This window comes from Ascidia mentula, chromosome 5 (assembly GCF_947561715.1).
Source record: "Ascidia mentula chromosome 5, kaAscMent1.1, whole genome shotgun sequence".
In the NCBI taxonomy this organism is placed as follows: Eukaryota; Metazoa; Chordata; class Ascidiacea; order Phlebobranchia; family Ascidiidae; genus Ascidia; species Ascidia mentula.
In genome coordinates this window covers 19,351,906-19,369,190 of record NC_138570.1, presented here as the reverse complement: position 1 = coordinate 19,369,190, position 17,285 = coordinate 19,351,906, and the positions used below count along the sequence as shown (strand labels likewise).

At 39.5% G+C, this 17,285-nt stretch overlaps 1 protein-coding gene across 2 annotated transcripts; it reads right to left on the bottom strand.

The window, feature by feature from the left end:
• Nucleotides 1–11,464: 11,464 nt before the first annotated feature.
• Nucleotides 11,465–15,021, bottom strand: LOC145902686 (uncharacterized). Of its 2 annotated transcripts, none has more exons than XM_082990759.1 (6): nucleotides 14,906–15,021; nucleotides 14,652–14,839; nucleotides 13,653–14,512; nucleotides 13,407–13,541; nucleotides 13,034–13,078; nucleotides 11,465–12,374 (listed from the first exon to the last, which is right to left on the bottom strand). In XM_082990759.1, exons 1-6 carry the CDS (start codon nucleotides 14,921–14,923, stop codon nucleotides 12,040–12,042), a joined length of 1,581 nt encoding a protein of 526 aa, XP_082846885.1. In that variant the 5' UTR covers nucleotides 14,924–15,021; the 3' UTR covers nucleotides 11,465–12,039. The 2 variants fall into 2 exon arrangements, with proteins under 2 accessions (XP_082846885.1, XP_082846886.1); XM_082990760.1 differs by having other exon boundaries at nucleotides 14,670–14,839.
• Between the last annotated feature and the right edge of the window lie 2,264 nt (nucleotides 15,022–17,285).

The following is a 17,285-nucleotide window of genomic DNA, read 5'->3' as shown; positions in this document are numbered from 1 at the left end:
CAGAATATTGTTTGCCGATCAACATTGAACAAAAATATCAAAACCAAATCATTTTATTTGGCGCCAATGACTACACCATAAACGAACTATGTACAAAAATTCAAAATAGCATGGAAACTGATAAAATCAGGTGATTATGGAGTCTGGGGTCATGTGAAGGTCACACTCTTCACGAAGAATCGCACTCTGCTGTAGAATCGCATACTCATTCGCACTGGTAGGTGTTGGGTTGCGAAGACAACACAGGACGACACGCGGTTACTGGACAGTGATACAAATTTCTACGTCCGTTTACAAATATTGCATTGGTTGAATGTTGGTTGCAGAAAATCCAAAAAATGTTCTTTCACATTTTCAATAAAAAATCATAACTACAAGCGAAATAAATGTTCATTATGACGTCACAAGGTCAGTTGAAGACATTATTTCGTAGGATATTAAACATTCGTTTGTTTCAAATATCGCAAGTCACTGTTTGGCCAACTTTGCTTCGTTTATTTTCAGATTGTTTTCACTTATTTTAATCACTTTCCCCATTTCCTCTTCAGTCTTGAAATCTTCGGCCATTCGGTAAGCTTGGATTGCTTCCCGGTAATATTTGATTGCGTCACGAAACCGTGATGTTTTCGCGCAAACAACACCAAGGTTGTTGAGGAGTTGTCCGTATACTTGGTACAACCCTTCATTGATGGTTTCTTCCCTCGATTGCCAGGAGTCGATTGAACCAAGACTCACTTCGACGGCATGAATACATCCGGCCACACACACAGTGCGTAGTTTGTCATCAACGTTTGCTAAGTTCTCCATTTGTTGGCGAATGACTTTGATCAAAGGAATGATGTAATCACCAACAATGAGCTTACTTGTGACGTCACTTTCCACCATTGCTATGTCTGTGTGTTTTAGTCCATTCGCACATTCCTTTAAACCTTTAGCTGCAAGTTCGGGGTTGGGATTCTTGGCATAGAAATCTGTTGATATTTGGAAGAACAACAAAGCTTCGAGAAATCTCTTCTCAGTTATGTTTTTGTTTGTGAATGCCCGCAATTCATTAGCCGTGGTTTTAATTTGAGCTTCAATCAACCGAGAGAGTTGCTGCTTCGTAAAATTTGCTTCAATATATTTTCCATCCTTCAGCTGCTTGCAATACTTTTCCACCAGTTGTCTTTTGTCGTTGGTTTCATCTAAACAAACAATAACTTTCATTAAATGTCCAGTGATTGGTCTTGGCATCTATCTAAAATTAATGTTTCGTTATGGCAATATATTGTATGACGTAATCACATATATTCGACTGTCAACAAATCCAAATATTCACGCGTTGCTTTAAAAGAACTACGTTTGGGAAAACAACGCATGTTCTCGCATGCCAAGACACGAGGTGAATTCGAATCGACTGATCGTAATTCCCATTTTACTGTATGTGTGCATTGTAGCGCTCACTTTACCGCATATGAACGAAGCGGATTAATTGCTTTTTTCGCCGCGTTTCTCTTTTGCTGCTGTTGCGTAGTAAGGCAGCACTTGTGCGCGCGACGCTTTTACACCACCCTTCGCCTCAAGCGCCAACTGCTTTCACTTCTGACGCGTCACAAATATCGGTTTGAGCAGTGCTGCAACAATTTATTGATTGTGTCTGGCGACCGTTAGGTTTTTTCAATAAACGTCTTCGACCACCAGAAGTAAAGTATAGTGCATTTGACAGAGAACTTCTCGCTTTGCATTTGTCCATCAGACATTTTCGCTACTTTCTGGAAGGTTTCTGTTTTGCGCCTTACACTGACCACAAACCGTTGATTATTGCCTTCAAAAAAGTTTCCCAATAGTTTGAATATTTTGGTCTGCGCGACAACAACGACACTTCACCGCCATTTCCGAGTTCACTACCGATGTGCGATACATCAAAGGAAAGCAAAATCAGGTCGCAGATGCTCTATCCCGAGCCTCCATCGACACCATTGAATTTCCTTTGGACTTGGATTACTCCGCTTTAGCAACCGCGCAGCTTGATCCGGAAGTTCAAGCATACCGCATGGCTGTGACCAATCTCAAGTTGCAAGACATACAGTATGGTATTTCCGAGGACACCATACTCTGTGATGTCTCTAAAAACGTCGCCCCATTGTACCCAAGTCTTGGCAGCGGAAATTTTTTGAAATTGTGCATGGTTTGTCGCACCCATCTATTCGAGCCACCCGCCAGCTAGTTGCTTTCAAATTCGTGTGGCATGGGATAAAACAACAGGTTGGATTATGGACACGCAACTGCATACAATGTCATAAATCGAAAATCCAACAACATGTACGTTCACCGCTCGAAAACTACCCGCCTCCACGGGCTCGTTTTGCTCATGTTAATGTGGACATAGTCGGTCCACTTCCGTCTTCTCAGGCAATACTTATTTGTTTACAATGGTCGACCGCTTTACGAGATGGCCGGTAGCGGTTCCTCTTCCTGATGCTACCACGCCAACGTGTGTCAGGGCATTTGTTTACCACTGGGTGTCGTGTTTTGGTGTACTTTTGGACATCTCTTCCGACCGTGGTCCACAATTCAAGTCTGATTTATGGATATCTTTTAATAGGTTTCTTGGTGTCAAGCTCCATCGCACGACGGCTTATCATGCCCAGTCAAATGGTCTGGTCGAACGTTTCCATCGCCACTTGAAGAGTGCACTTATGGCTCGGCTCACCGACAGCAATTGGATAGACGCGCTTCCCTGGGTTATGCTTGGAATCCGCACCGCTCTAAAATAAGATCTCGGGACATCGTCTGCTGAGCTCGTTTACGGTTCACCGTTGGCTGTGTCTGGCGATTTTATTGGTTCAACACCCATCGAACCGTCCCCGCGTCAACTTTGGCCCGCTTTGAGGTCGGCTGTTGGAAGGTTCCTGCCGACACCAATGTCGCGTCACTCACATCCGCATGAAAATGTTCCGCAGTCATTAGACACTAGCGCTTACGTATTCTTGCGCACACACAAACATCGCCCGCATTTAAGACCTCCGTATGAAGGGCCATACCGGGTCATAGCAAGGAACTTTTACACTTGACTTCTCTGGTCTCATTACTCGCCTTCCGGACCGTTTTTGTTTGTAAATTTTGTTGTCCGCTTCTGGTGGGGGGTTATGTAGCGCTCACTTTACCGCATTTTAGCGAAGCGGATTAATTGCCTTTTTCTTCGCGTTTCTCAATTGCTGCTGTTGCGTGGACTCATGGAGTCAGTCTTAACTTTGCAACGCAATGAAGCTGTACAACGCTTTAGCATTAAGCACAGTTTGAAATTACGCTTACCATCGATATAGGCAGTTAGACATAATTTGATGCCAAAATTTTGCTTTGCCTCGTGGTTTAATCTAGTTTGTTGTATTTGAGCTAGCCGAGCTAAAGGTTGCACACCCCTGGTTTTGTCGGATAGAACAGTGCAGTGGTGTGCAAAGGGTTGTGAGTTCAAACCTCGCCAGGCTATATATTTATTTTACCCCGGGTTTGTGAAAATAAAATGTCTGGGACATTCCCTTTGATGCCAGTGAACTTTTCAACAAAACTGTATCAGGGTTCGTGTTAAAGTGCTCGCTTTTTTGAGATTACAGACAAAAAAACTACTTCGTTTGCGACAATTTTGGGATGGAGGAAAAATGCTGAGAAATATTTGAATAATAACGAATCTGAACAACTCACCTTGCTGTTGAAACACTTGCTCCAGTGTAAGAAGTGTGACGTCAACTTTGAAAAAAGTAACAATTTATTCATCGCATGAGGGCGCATTTGGGACAGAAAGTTTTTACAGGCACTGGTTAGGCAACATTACTTAAAACGGTAGCACTAATGAAAAAAACAATATTCGCAAAATACAATCTGGTCTTATGCTATTAAGTTGGACTATATCAATGTAAGTTGCCCGGCGAAATGAACAGTTGAATTATTTGCAAGATATAATAAAGATTTGTTGAATTAACTGCAAGATAGAATAAAGATTACTTATAGCGAGAGTCAATGTTGCTCTTGCAGACTCAACAGGAAGATCAGTGGAATTCCTGCAAAGCGTGTACCTTGTTGTTTTGGCAACGAAGTTACATGCTGTTGAGTGGATGACATTTGTACTTCAGATACATCATGTTGTGATTGACCTTGTTGGTTGTCACGTGATGTGCTAGGAAGGTCACTGCTTCTTTCAGGGTTTCCGGCTAATACAAACATACAAAATCAACATAAACCTAAAAGCACTGAAGCAAACGTAGTGCATTGCTTACAACAAACATCAATAACTAATCACATGTTTCCAAAATTATTTTTACCATCTTACGAATGAAACTTTCCAGTGAGCGTAGAAAACTGGTGAAGCGGAACGAGTTGACCCTGATTGGTTGAGATAGGGTCGTTTAAATCCATCTGCCTCACAGAATCTACCACGTGTTGCAAGATGTCAGCTGGGTTTTGCTTGTCTAACAAGCGTTGATATCGGTCGCGAACTTCTCTCATAGGAGGTCTCTTCTTCGGATCCTGATCCCAACATCGTTTCATTTCTTCATCCATCGTTGTGAGGATTTCCCTGTCACCGTCACCCAAGCTTGCTTTCAAATCTTCAATCCCATCACAGTCGGGTCTCTCTCCGTTGATGATTGCAATCCACAGTTTATTTGCATCCAATGGTGGGTAGGGAGATTCACGGAAGATGAACATGTGGGTCATCACTCCAGTACTATAAACATCGTGTTCTTTCTTTGGTTTCATTGTGATGTTTGCTAGCTTTTCTGGTGCCGTATATTCGGCAGTGAATTGGATTTTTTCACCTTCGGCTGGAGCCCGAATGGTGGTCGAACCAGTTACTGCGGCCAAACGAGCGCTACCAAAGTCGGCAACCTTTGCATGGAGATCGTGGGTTACAAGGATATTTTCGGGTTTCAGGTCATCGTGAACCAGAGGTTTCTCTGGAAACTCGTGAAAGAAAACGACTGCATCCATGGTTTCTTTGAGCATCCGAAGACGTAGAGGAATTTCGATGTCGAGGTTGTGATCTAGGAGTAGTTGTCGTAGATTTCCGCCAGCACAATATTCTGTGACCAAACCCATGCTACAAGACAGCATTGTCCAACCGTATGTTCTGACCACGTTTTCACATTGGGCGATTTGAAGTTTCCCAAATTCGTTCAGGATGCTGCAATCAATATTAATTGTTGGAATGTTGCGTGAAGACCGTAAACTGGTAACTACACACTATACATTAGTTAAATGATTTTATCTCATCCTCCATGTATAACAACTTGTTACGTCACCTAACTGGCGGTGACCAGCTTACAAATGGTAACTACCCGTATTTACAGTCAACAACTGCGGGTTACTTTACTGCTTGCACACACTTATTCACTTACGTGTTCTTAATAAGTCGCATGTCTTTTATTCCACCTTGTACAGTCAGAATTTTCACAGCAACTTTATTGAGTGACTTGTGTTCACCCAACAAAACCATTCCAAAACTTCCACCACCGACAACAGCTGACCTCGGGTCGCACATAATCTCACCAGCATCAATTTCACGCATCTGTAGATGCATGAATGTTAATTATAAAATTAATTGTGCAATTGATTGCTTCACAACACACAAAATTATCTTTGTCAAAGTAGACATTTTCACTTGTTGTTAGCAGAATAGTAGTTTCTTGTTGTAACTAATACATTTTCGCTGCAATCTATTGTTTATAATGCTGTGAGGGATAATGTTCAAATGATGCAGATCAGATGTGTGGTGAAGAGGCGCAAAGTTCCTTAACGTCATCCTATCCGGCCGATGATATATTAGCACCATTATATATACATCGGTACATGTAATTGGTGTACAGGGGCTTAGTATACATTAAAAGTGACGAGCAATGAAAGAGATCGAAAAATTACTCCCCTGAAAGCAATTCGCTCCCCAGCTGCTCGAAATCACCCCTCATTAAAATTATCTCCCCTGTTTAAAGAACTCGGACATAGAAGAAACAAAATTTTATTGCAATCACACTTTTGTCTGAATGGAGGTAAATATTCCACAGGCAATGTTCCGACAGATGACATTTAGCTTGGTTGCGGTACAACACCCATTCCGCTATCTTTGCTGAGCCTTTGAAGTAACTGTGAATAATCATGTTCAACCCCGAAGATTTTGGTACCGCAATTAGATGGATTTCTCTGTCGTATAGATTTCTGCTTAATTGATCTACTCTTTGACAGTTGCTCAATTCCATTTCAATTGGTTTTTGTTTTCAAGTGTAAATCACAGTTGCTATTACATTTAACATGTAAAGTACAGGAAAGTACGATAATTTCTTGCTTGATTTTGTTGGATTACAAACAAATCAATTTTCAGGATGCAAACTAAAGACCGAATACCGAAATTAGATTAATTAAAATAGAACAGAATTGTAACAACATATGCACAAAAATAGAATTATTTACATCTGGAGTTGTATTCAAGACTTCCACAAACCAATACAGCTGATTGTTTTGTGAATGTTTTGTTAAATCAGGGATCAGCAACCTTTCATCATCGTGGACCAAGTCAAGCTCTGCAAGTTCTCAACGGGCCGAACTGCTTTAATCTTCCGCCTCAAATGTGGTCAAAAACCTTGCGCGCATTTAATTCATATTTTGCAAGCTTGATGAAAGATAGTTGCGGAAAATAATTTGTCTCTAGTGGAGTAAGTGTTTTACAATGCGGTTAGCTCCCCTGCTTAATAAGACGTTCTTCTTGCTGCCCAAAATCCCATTTCGAGAATTGATTCTGCTGTGTAGTGTTCACATTGCACTGTTACATCATAGCGACTATTTCTTCTCAGTTGAATTAGGAAACTGATAGGTGCTTGTCTGGTCACAACCTAACACATTGTTATATGAACTTTCCGATGTTTAAACATGAGGTGACAGCTGTCTATAAACTAAAAATATTCAGTTAGCTAAAAGTATCAACAAAAAATGCACTTTAGATAAACAAGAAACAGGGTTCGTTTAAATTGCTAAGATAACTCGCAGCCAACAAGACAGTGTGGTGATATTACTGTTTAGCGCTTTCAATTCTCCTCGAATATAAGGCAAACTTCAATGTATCTACGTTATGTAACACTCATATATTTCATTTTTTGACCACACCGTGGTTTGACCCAGGATATCCTGGGCACGAATCCCGATCAGGTTTTCATTTTGGTATATGGGTCGGGCTCTTGACCAATGCTGTCAATCACCCGCCCACGAAATAATTATTTCAAAATCAAGATTCCTTGCAATTAAAATGTCTTGCGCCAACAAGTAGCAACCTGATCAAATTGAGACATACCGCTTCATCGCAGCATAGAGCCAATTTAACATTGGTCTAAAAAAGTGAGCTTACTTCATCGCTATTTCATTTCTCGTGTGCTTTTACTTGCACCCATAGTTTTAGTAACACACATTGATATAGCACTCTGCATTGCTTTGTGAAAATTTGTAAACAAATTATTGTCACAGCCTTTTGTGAAAATTTACGATGAAGTTTGAGTTGTGGTCGCTGTTATTAAATGATCGCCAAGATCGAAAGTGAAAAATCCAGCAAGAGAAATCGGCGAGGATCAGTATGAATATCATGAGTTGTATGTCTGCAACGATAGAAATTTGTTGACATAAATATATCAGTTTAAATTCACATCTAGTATTCGTGCAGTAAAGCAAAAAGTGCTTCCAACCACCTCCGCCATTGTATCGAACCAAGTTTTCTTAACTTCCGATCGTTCAATTTTGATTGCAACAATACACAGAAGAATGACGCACACGAACACGACGCAGCTGATGAATTTTTCAACACTCTTAACCCTCGAGTGTCGAATATTTGCGGAAGGCAAAGGCTGCTGCTATAGCAAGGGACAAAAGTCCAAATCTGACCATTTTGAAATTTTTAATACAATTCTTGCCGTTTCCACAGAAAATATTCAGTTAAATCCGGACCAAATATAACATTTAAATCCGTCATCTTATGTCAGAGTTCTAATATATTTGCAAAACAATCTGTGGTTTATGATGTTCTGAGGGCTAATGTTCAAATGACGCAGATATGTGGTATAGAGGCGCGATATAAAACGTAACTCGTACATGGGTTTAGTATACAATAAAATTTATAACGACCAAAGGATGAGATTAGAAATATGCAGCATAATTTTCATGAAAAAATCGTTCCCCTTTGACCATTTTGAACTTTTTAACACAATTAGTGCCGTTTCCATACAGAGCGCATAAAATTCTTTTATATACGTCACCAGTTGTATGACGTGATGCGTTGGCTTCTCGAAAGTGACGGTTTCGTCCACAAAAAAGTGTTTCGCGCGAGTCCGTCCGTAGAAAGAGTTTTTTTTTAAATTCGGTAGGTGGCAGCAGAGAGCTTGCGAACATTATAAACTAAGTTATTAGATGAGAACAAAGCGAAATGTTGGTTTGCGTTCATAGGAAATGTTGTCAATAAACAAAGTTATTTACTTAGAAAACCGATAATCTTACACTGAACAAACGTCACCAAAACATATAAATCCGATGTTTACTCCGAATTGAGAAGACTGGCTATATCCTTTCTGAAACCAAATATAAACATCACACAACTGTAGTTAACGTTGTCAGTAATCGCATTAGTTTTAATTACTTGAGCTGCAGATAGTCTTTTGAAAAGTCTCATCAGGGCAGCAGCAGAATGTAACATTTAAACAAAATGGAGGAAATTCAAATTGCCGCCGATCCCCAATCAATTGTGTTTGCATGTCCGCCAATATATGATAATTTCGCAATCTACTTTTGTTTTATTTAAACACTCTGACTAACAAATTTACTACATTTAATGGTGATTTTAAGAAATCACGTGGCCGCAAGATTGTATTAAAACTTAACATTTCGCAAGTGTGCAACTGCTACAGCGTATGGTTTAGCGATCAACATTGAACAAAAATATCAAAAACAAATCATTTTATTTGGCGTGGTGACCACCAGGGTGTCGATTTATGCCTTTTTCTCCATTCTAAGTGTTCGACACGCGACGCCACTGTTCGACACGGGCGGCGAGAATAAATGTTAAGTTACCGGTATACATTACCACGAACAGACAAACGCTATTGTTAGCTACAAATGTCCATGAATTGAATTACCATCAAACATATCGGCCACGCCAATCTTGCAACATTCACATCGATCTTACTAGTTTTCTTTTTTCGAAGATTGGACGCCAACGATTCACCTATTCACATGTAGTTGTCAATTTTTTGCCGTAGATGCTGGTAGGGATGGGCAATTCAGAATAGCGAATCCGGAGGATTCGAATCTTAAACTATCCGAATCCAAATTGTCTTCAAACCGAATAATAGGTTTCGTTATCTACCTTCTATGTACGGTAACTTTCCGTATTTCCGCATGCGACAATGTTAAAAAATTAATATAAGCCGTCCTCGAATGCAAGCCGTACGTAAATGTTAAAGGCAAACTTTGGTGCCCTACAATAGTTGTCAACAAATCTGTCGTTTAAAATTGTCACGTACACTGATAACTGTGTTTGATAAATTTCATTAAAACTCAGAACCGCAGACAAAATATCAGCGTGACAATAAATAATGTAAGCCGCCCTCTATTGTAAGCATCACAAACGGTAGGTTAAACATCTTTATAAGCCGCGGCTTACAATCGAGTAAATATGGTGCGTATCTTTTTTCGTCAATATGCAGGTTTGACAGCCACAAAATTAGGGATGTCGCTTGGCAGGCAAGCACATAGAAAGCCTAGATACATTACAGTGCAATATATTTTTTCGTTGATTGTGCTTTGTTTTTGGAGTCATGTAAAAAAATCTTTTATGTTTATTGTGCTTTAGTGTACAACCTGAAACAAAAACAGAATAGGATTCGGTATTCTGGATTCGATTTACCTATTCTAGAATATTCTAGAATAGTGTATTGTTCTATATTGCCCATCTATAGATGCTGGTGGCAAAAGTGGATCGAAAAAGTTAGTGCCAATATAAGTCATTTAATTTCAAACCGCAAACAACTATTTGGGGAGAAATTTGTAGCCCATTTCGAGTCACTGTTAAACAAGAGCATTTAAGTGAACGGCTACGTAGTGTTGAAAACTTAATGGTATCATCGTTTGGGATCCCCATCCAAGATAAATTTGCCTATTTAGATTGGACAAAATCCATGCAAAAACCTGTCAGCACTTGCTTCAACGTTCAGCGAATAAGCGCGTTATACCTAAAACTAACCATTGTTTCCAAACATGGAGCATTATTACCGAACACGTGGTATTGTTACGAAACATATTGCATTGTTACGAAACAAATGCCATTTTTCGTTCAATCGGACCTAAAAAGAGACATAGCAGCCTGCAACATGCAAGGTTTTTAATTGTTTGTCGTTATTTCAATGTGATGTAAGTACAAAAATCCTGTAATCGAAGTAAGCCTGGAAGTTTTCATGCGCTAGTTACCAGATACAACATTTCTACTATTCGACACGCACGACAATTTTTCTCAAGATGTTCGACACGCAATAAAAAATCGATGCCCTGGTGACCACAACATAAATGAACTATATACAAAAATTCAAAATAGCATGAAAACTGATAAAATCACGTGGTTATGAAGTCTGGTCGTCATGTGAAGGTCACACTCCTCACGGAGAATCGCACTCTGCTGTAGAATCGCATACTCAGTTACACTGGGAGGTGATGGGTTGCGAAAGACAACATAGGACGACACGGGGTTACTGGACAGTGCTACAAATTTCTACCTCCGTTTACAAATATTGCATTGGTTGAATGTTGGTTGCAGAAGATTGTAGAAAACACAAAGAAAATATTCTTACAAATTTTAAAACTAAATCCATAATACATCTGATGTAAATGGTCATTATGACGTCACAAGCTCAATAGAAGACCGTATTTTGGCTGATATCAAACATAATTCCATTTGTTTGAATGTCACAAAGTCACTGTTTGTCCAACTTTGCTTCGTTTAGTTTCAGATTGTTTTCACTTGTTTTAATCACTTTCTCCCTTATTTCTTTAGTGCTGAAATCTTCGGTCATTCGGTAAGCTTGGATTGCTTCTCGGTAATATTTGCTTGCATCACTAATTCGCGAAGTTTTCCCGCAAACAAAACCAAGGTTGTTGAGGAAGTGTCCGTATACTTGGTGCTTTACTGAATCTGCTCCAAACTTTCTCCTCATCAGTTCCAACCCTTCATTGATGGTTTCTTCCCTCAATTGCAAGGAGTCGATTAAACCAAGACTCCGTTCGACGGCTTGAATACATTCGGTCACACACACAGTGCGTAGTTTGTCATCAACGTTTGCTAAGTTCTCTATTTGTTGGCGAATGTATTTGATCAAAGGAATGACGTAATCACCAACAATGGGCTTGCTTGTGACGTCACTTTCCATCATTGCTTTGTTTGTATCTATCTCTTAATCCATAAGCACATTCCTTTAAACCAGGGGTGCACAACCTTTTTACTATTACCGGCCGCAACACACACACCACTGTGTGCTAACGGCCGCCACTGAATATACTGTTTTTTCAACGATATACTCCTGATAATTACGACAATTTGACATGAGCATTATTTCAAAGGAATGGAAATGAATCCTTACCTGAAAAATGTGCACTATTTATTACTTACATTTGCCAAATTACGTATATTACAATGTAATGAAATGTCGAATTATTCAATGGCTGCCTTGTTCTTGCACGCTAGGTTCACGTCTCCATCATAAAATAATCCACTTCCCATTTGGGATTAAACGCCCTTTTCTCTTGTTTTACAACCTTTTGCGTTTTAGCGACATGACTGAGTGACTCCACTGTTCAGCTTTTCGGCAACTGTACATGCGTACATGACAGTTCACAGATATGCTATTAATGTTTTATGACGTCACAATCCGTGTTGTTGCGGTAGCTGCACCAGTTATTATTCGCTACAGCAAACGAATGTGTATAACACGGAAATGGCAATGGGCCTAATTAAAAGCTTAACTCTTGAGACCGCTAGAAAAACAAGTTTCAGAAGCAACGTCGGCCGCCAGTGCATATATTTTGGTACAAATGTGCACGGCCGCAGGTTGTGCACCGCTGCTTTAAACCTTTAGCTGCACATTCGGGGTTGGAATTCTTGGCATAGAAATCTGTTGATATTTGGAAGAACAACAAAGCCTCAAGAAATCTCTTCTCAGTTATGTTTTTCTGTGCGAATTTGCACAAAACTTCAGCCGTGGTTTTAATTCGAGCTTCAATCAACCGAGAGAGTTGCTGCTTCGTAAAGTTTGCTTCAAAATATTTTCCATCCTTCAGCTGCTTGCAATACTTTTCCACGAGTTGAGTTTTGTCGTTGGTTTCACCTAAACAAACTTTAACTTTCATTAATTGTGCAGTGATTGGCAATATATCGTATGACGTAATCACATATATTCGACTGTCAACAAATCTTAATATTCACGCGTTGCTTTAAAACAAATATGTTTGGGGAAACAAGGCATGTTCTCGCATTACAAGACACGAGGTAAAATCGAATCGAGTTCGCATTAGTTTTCACCCTTTTAGGAGATGGTAATGAGTCCATTGTTGTATATGGTATTACAAAGACTATTATTGCCATTGTCCTTACAATAGGTCACACTGATCTCAATCCCCATTTAACTTTAAGTGTGCATTAAGCAATGTTGAACTTACTTTTGCAATCAATATAAGCAGTTAGATATATTTTGATGACAAAAGTTTGCTTCAGAAATTAACCGTGGTTTAATCTAGTTAATTGTATTTGACCTGGCTGAGCTAATGGTTGCACGACTTTTTTATACCCGGACGTTGTGGGGATAACTGTCTCGGATATTGCCTTACTGTGATACCAGTGTACTTTTTTGAAACCTGTATTTGGGTTCATGTTAAAGTGCTCGCTTTTTGTGAGATTACAGACCAAAAACTGCTTGGTTTGCGACGATTTTGGGACGGAGGAAAAATTTGGCAAATATTTCAATAGTAATGAAACTGAACCACCCACCTTGCTGTTGAAATACTTGCTCCAGTGTAAGATGTGTGACGTCACCTGTGAAAAAAGCAACAATACAGTAACCGCATGATGGCGCTATCACAACAGAATTTTTTTATCCTAAAGCACAGGTTAGGCAATATTGCTTAAAACGTTAGTACAAATGTAAACCAACATACCCAAAATACATTCTGTCTTAAGCTATTTTGTTGCACACTATGTCAATGTAATACACAATGCAATTTGAATTGTCGGGGTTTCAAGGCTCATCGAAATGAACAGTTGAATTAATTGCACAAGGTAATAAAGATTAATAATAGCAAGATTCAAGGCTGCTCTTGCAGACTCAACAGGAAGATCAGTGGAATTCCTGCAAAGCGTGTACCTTGTTGTCTTGGCAACGAAGTTACATGCTGTTGAGTGGATGGCATTTGTACTTCAGACACATCGTGTTGTGATTGACCTTGTTGGTTGCCACGTGATGTGCTAGGAACGTCACTGCTTCTTTCAGGGTTTCCGGCTAATACAAACATACAAAATCAACATTAACATAAAAGGAATCAAGCAAATGTAATGCATTGCTCACAACAAACATCAACAACTAATCACATGTTTCAAAAATCATTATTACCTTCCGACGAATGAAACTTTCCAGTGAGCGTAGAAAACTGGTGAAGCGGAACAAGTTGACCCTGATTGGATGAGATAGAGTCGTTTAAATCCATTTGCCGCAGAGAATCTACCACGTGTTGCAAGATGTCAGCTGGGTTTTGTTTGTCTAACAAGCGTTGATATCGGTCGCGAACTTCTCTCATAGGAGGTCTCTTCTTCGGATCCTGATCCCAACATCGTTTCATTTCTTCATCCATCGTTGTGAGGATTTCCCTGTCACCGTCACCCAAGCTTGCTTTCAACTCTTCAATCTCATTACATTCGGGTCTCTCTCCGTTGATGATCGCAACCCGAAGTTCGTTTGCATCCAATGGTGTGTAGGGAGATTCACGGAAGATGAACATGTGGGTCATCACTCCAGTACTATAAACATCGTGTTCTTTCTTCGGTTTCATAGTTATTTTCTTGAGTTTTTCTGGTGCCGTATATTCGGCAGTAAATTGGATTTTTCCACCTTCCACTGGAGCCCGAATGGTGGTCGAACCAGTTACTGCGGCCAAACTAGCGCTACCAAAGTCGGCAACCTTTGCATGGAGATCGTGGGTTACAAGAATATTTTCGGGTTTCAGGTCATCGTGAACTAGAGGTTTCTCTGGAAACTCGTGGAAGAAAACGACTGCATCCATGGTTTCTTTGAGCATCCGAAGACGTAGAGGAATTTTGATGTCGAGGTTGTGATCTAGGAGTAGTTGTCGTAGATTTCCGCCAGCACAATATTCTGTGACCAAACCCATGCTACAGGACAGCATTGTCCAACCATATGTTCTGACCACGTTTTCACATTGGGCGGTTTGAAGTTTCCCAAGTTCGTTCAGGATGCTGGAATCAATAGATGGTACATTGCATGAAGACTTGTAAGAAACTTGTAAAAACTTTGTACATTCATTTGCAGCAAATTCTTTCAAATGGCAATTAATAGGGTTATTTTTTTATACTTGTACTTTACATGACTACTTACACACACTTCTTCACTAACGTGTTTTTAATAAGTCGCATGTCTCTCATTCCACCTTGTACAGTCAGAATTTTAACAGCAAGTTTGTTGAGTGACTTGTGTTCACCCAAGAAAACCATTCCAAAACTTCCACCACCGACAACAGCTGACCTCGGGTCGCACATAATCTCACCAGCATCAATCTCACGCATCTGTATCAAAATCAGCATTCTATTATGTCTCGAAATATTTCATTTAAATGCAGAACTAAATCTTACTTTGCTCGGAGTTGACATTTTTGATAACTTTTTCTCGATGGCAAATATTATCGCCAAAAAATATATTGTAATTAAGTTGCGATGGTTCCAGTTCCCGTTTTCAGCAACGCCTTCTGTTGCCGTTGTTTTTCTTTACGTAACCGGATAGTCACGTGAATAGGTGTGTTAGTTGTGACCGAACAATAGCGAAACTTGCGTTGTGGAATTGCCTGTTTGGAAACTGTTTGGAACAAAACAACTTTAATCCTAGTTTTTTTTAATGTTTCCTTGTTTGAAAATTATTGGATAGAGTGCTCAGCAGTTGAAACTTTTTCCGTAACAAAACCGAAATACAAATATTAAATATGTTGCTGTATCTGGTTGATTTGTTAAAGTTAAAAATACCTACATGTGTAAAAAAGCCATTATAATCAATCTCACCGATTACTGTGGCTTTTTTGCATTCACATGATTTAGTTGAAATCCGTGCCGATGTTTGGCCATAGTTGGCTCTGCGTGGTTCGTCTCTATTGATTGGTATCTAGTTATGTAAGTTTACACTAAGCCCATAGAACGCTTGGTAGCCTAATCACACGCCCTATTGTTACGTAGGCTTCCGATCCAAAGGGAGTTTTTTACTTGATACCCGGAGACTGCGATGGCATGAAGTTGCCTCCGATAAAACCCAAGTTATGGAAAAAGAGTTGGACCTTTTCCAAAGCCTAACTGATCTTTCTTGAAACTCCAGACCCACAAATACAGCGGATGTGTTAATGATTAAGAACAATGTGTGTATTTACCTGCTGTATACAACAACTTGTTGTAACTGCTGCACCTTCCGCAATACGTATTTGCACATATTCGTTTTTATGCTTTTGAATATTGTTCGGTTCACGTTTGAATTGTGGTGTTAAACGCTGAAGAAATCTTGCTGTATGGCAGACGAAACGTCGGAGACACAATCTACGTTTATTTATTCCAGAATAGCAATCCTGTTTAAATCTTTAATCTTGTTTTGTGGTTTGTTGCCTGTAGTAAGCGATTTACGTTGTGTTATGTAATGTTACAAGATACTGGAGTGAACGGATAATGTTCAGGCTATCTGACGTGTTTTCAGGATTTTAAGACAATCCACGTGAATGTAATTATTTAATCGGAAAATAAAATTTGAAGTTCCCTTGCACTGTCGCCAACGAAGGCAGTTGTGTTGCTGATTTACATTCATTCGTATCGAAATGGTTGTCAACAATACAATGAGAGGGCACGCTGACAAACAATTGCAATCAGCATTCCATATGAAGGTAGTATTCACACATTTAATCATACGATGGAATCATACACAAATCACGTGATTGTAGTATGCAAGCGCGCAATCACTGATGTGCAGAATGTACCGAAGCGTAACCTCAACACAAACAACATATACAGACTGGTGTAAGTGAGTTTTCTTAACTTCACCCGAATTTTTGCGAACACTAAACAATATCAGTTTTAAAACTCTCGATCATTTTAGCTTCGTTGTGTTTTCTGTTATGTTTCACACGAAGTACATTGGGAGCAGTGGAATCTGATTCTTCAGTGAAAATCGGATTCTTCAGATTGTTTAGTGCTGATGAAAGAGGCACAGTTGTACAGTCTGTGAGTATTTTTCGTCTGAAAACCACATTTAAATGATTTTGAACATGATGCAAATCTCTCCAAACAGTAGCTTTTGTTGTCAGTTCCGAAATACTTGATCTTGTGATTTTAAACAATGGAGGTTTATCGTTAAAAAACGATTTAAATTTTGAAAGCAAAGACGCCGCCGGTGCCCCTCTGCAGCCAGCTGGGAAATTTAAGTTGGTTTATTCAGTGTAAGGTTACAAGTCTTTTGTTCGCTTCAACTCGCATACACGAAACCAGACACGACAAATGTGGTGACCTCCACACCTGAAGTTTGCAATGTTTTGTTGTAAGGAATGAGCCGACTTACTTCGATATTTTCCGAATGTTTACGAAAGATGTTTGTTCGGTGCACGAGACGGGAAAATAACAGATCTAAATCTTTCAAGATTATTGTTTTTATCTTCTATAGTAACTAAATTACTGAAAAGATTGAAGTTGATTTCCTTTGATTTTTGCCTTGAATGTAAATAAGCAAAGTAAACACACATGACGACGCAGGACTGGTGGGACCTAAACTGAATATTAACTACTGGCCTGGATATTAGCTTTTCTTTGGTGCATAGAAAATATGTGAGGGGTACACAACATCCATTACGTATCAAAATAATAATATCCCAACATTTTACTACTGTTTGCTAATTACATAAAGCAAATAAGAGAAAATTATCAATATATCAAAAATGGTTGGCTGCCCAGGCAATGCAGCCTGACTGAATCAGCCACTTGCCATTGCATG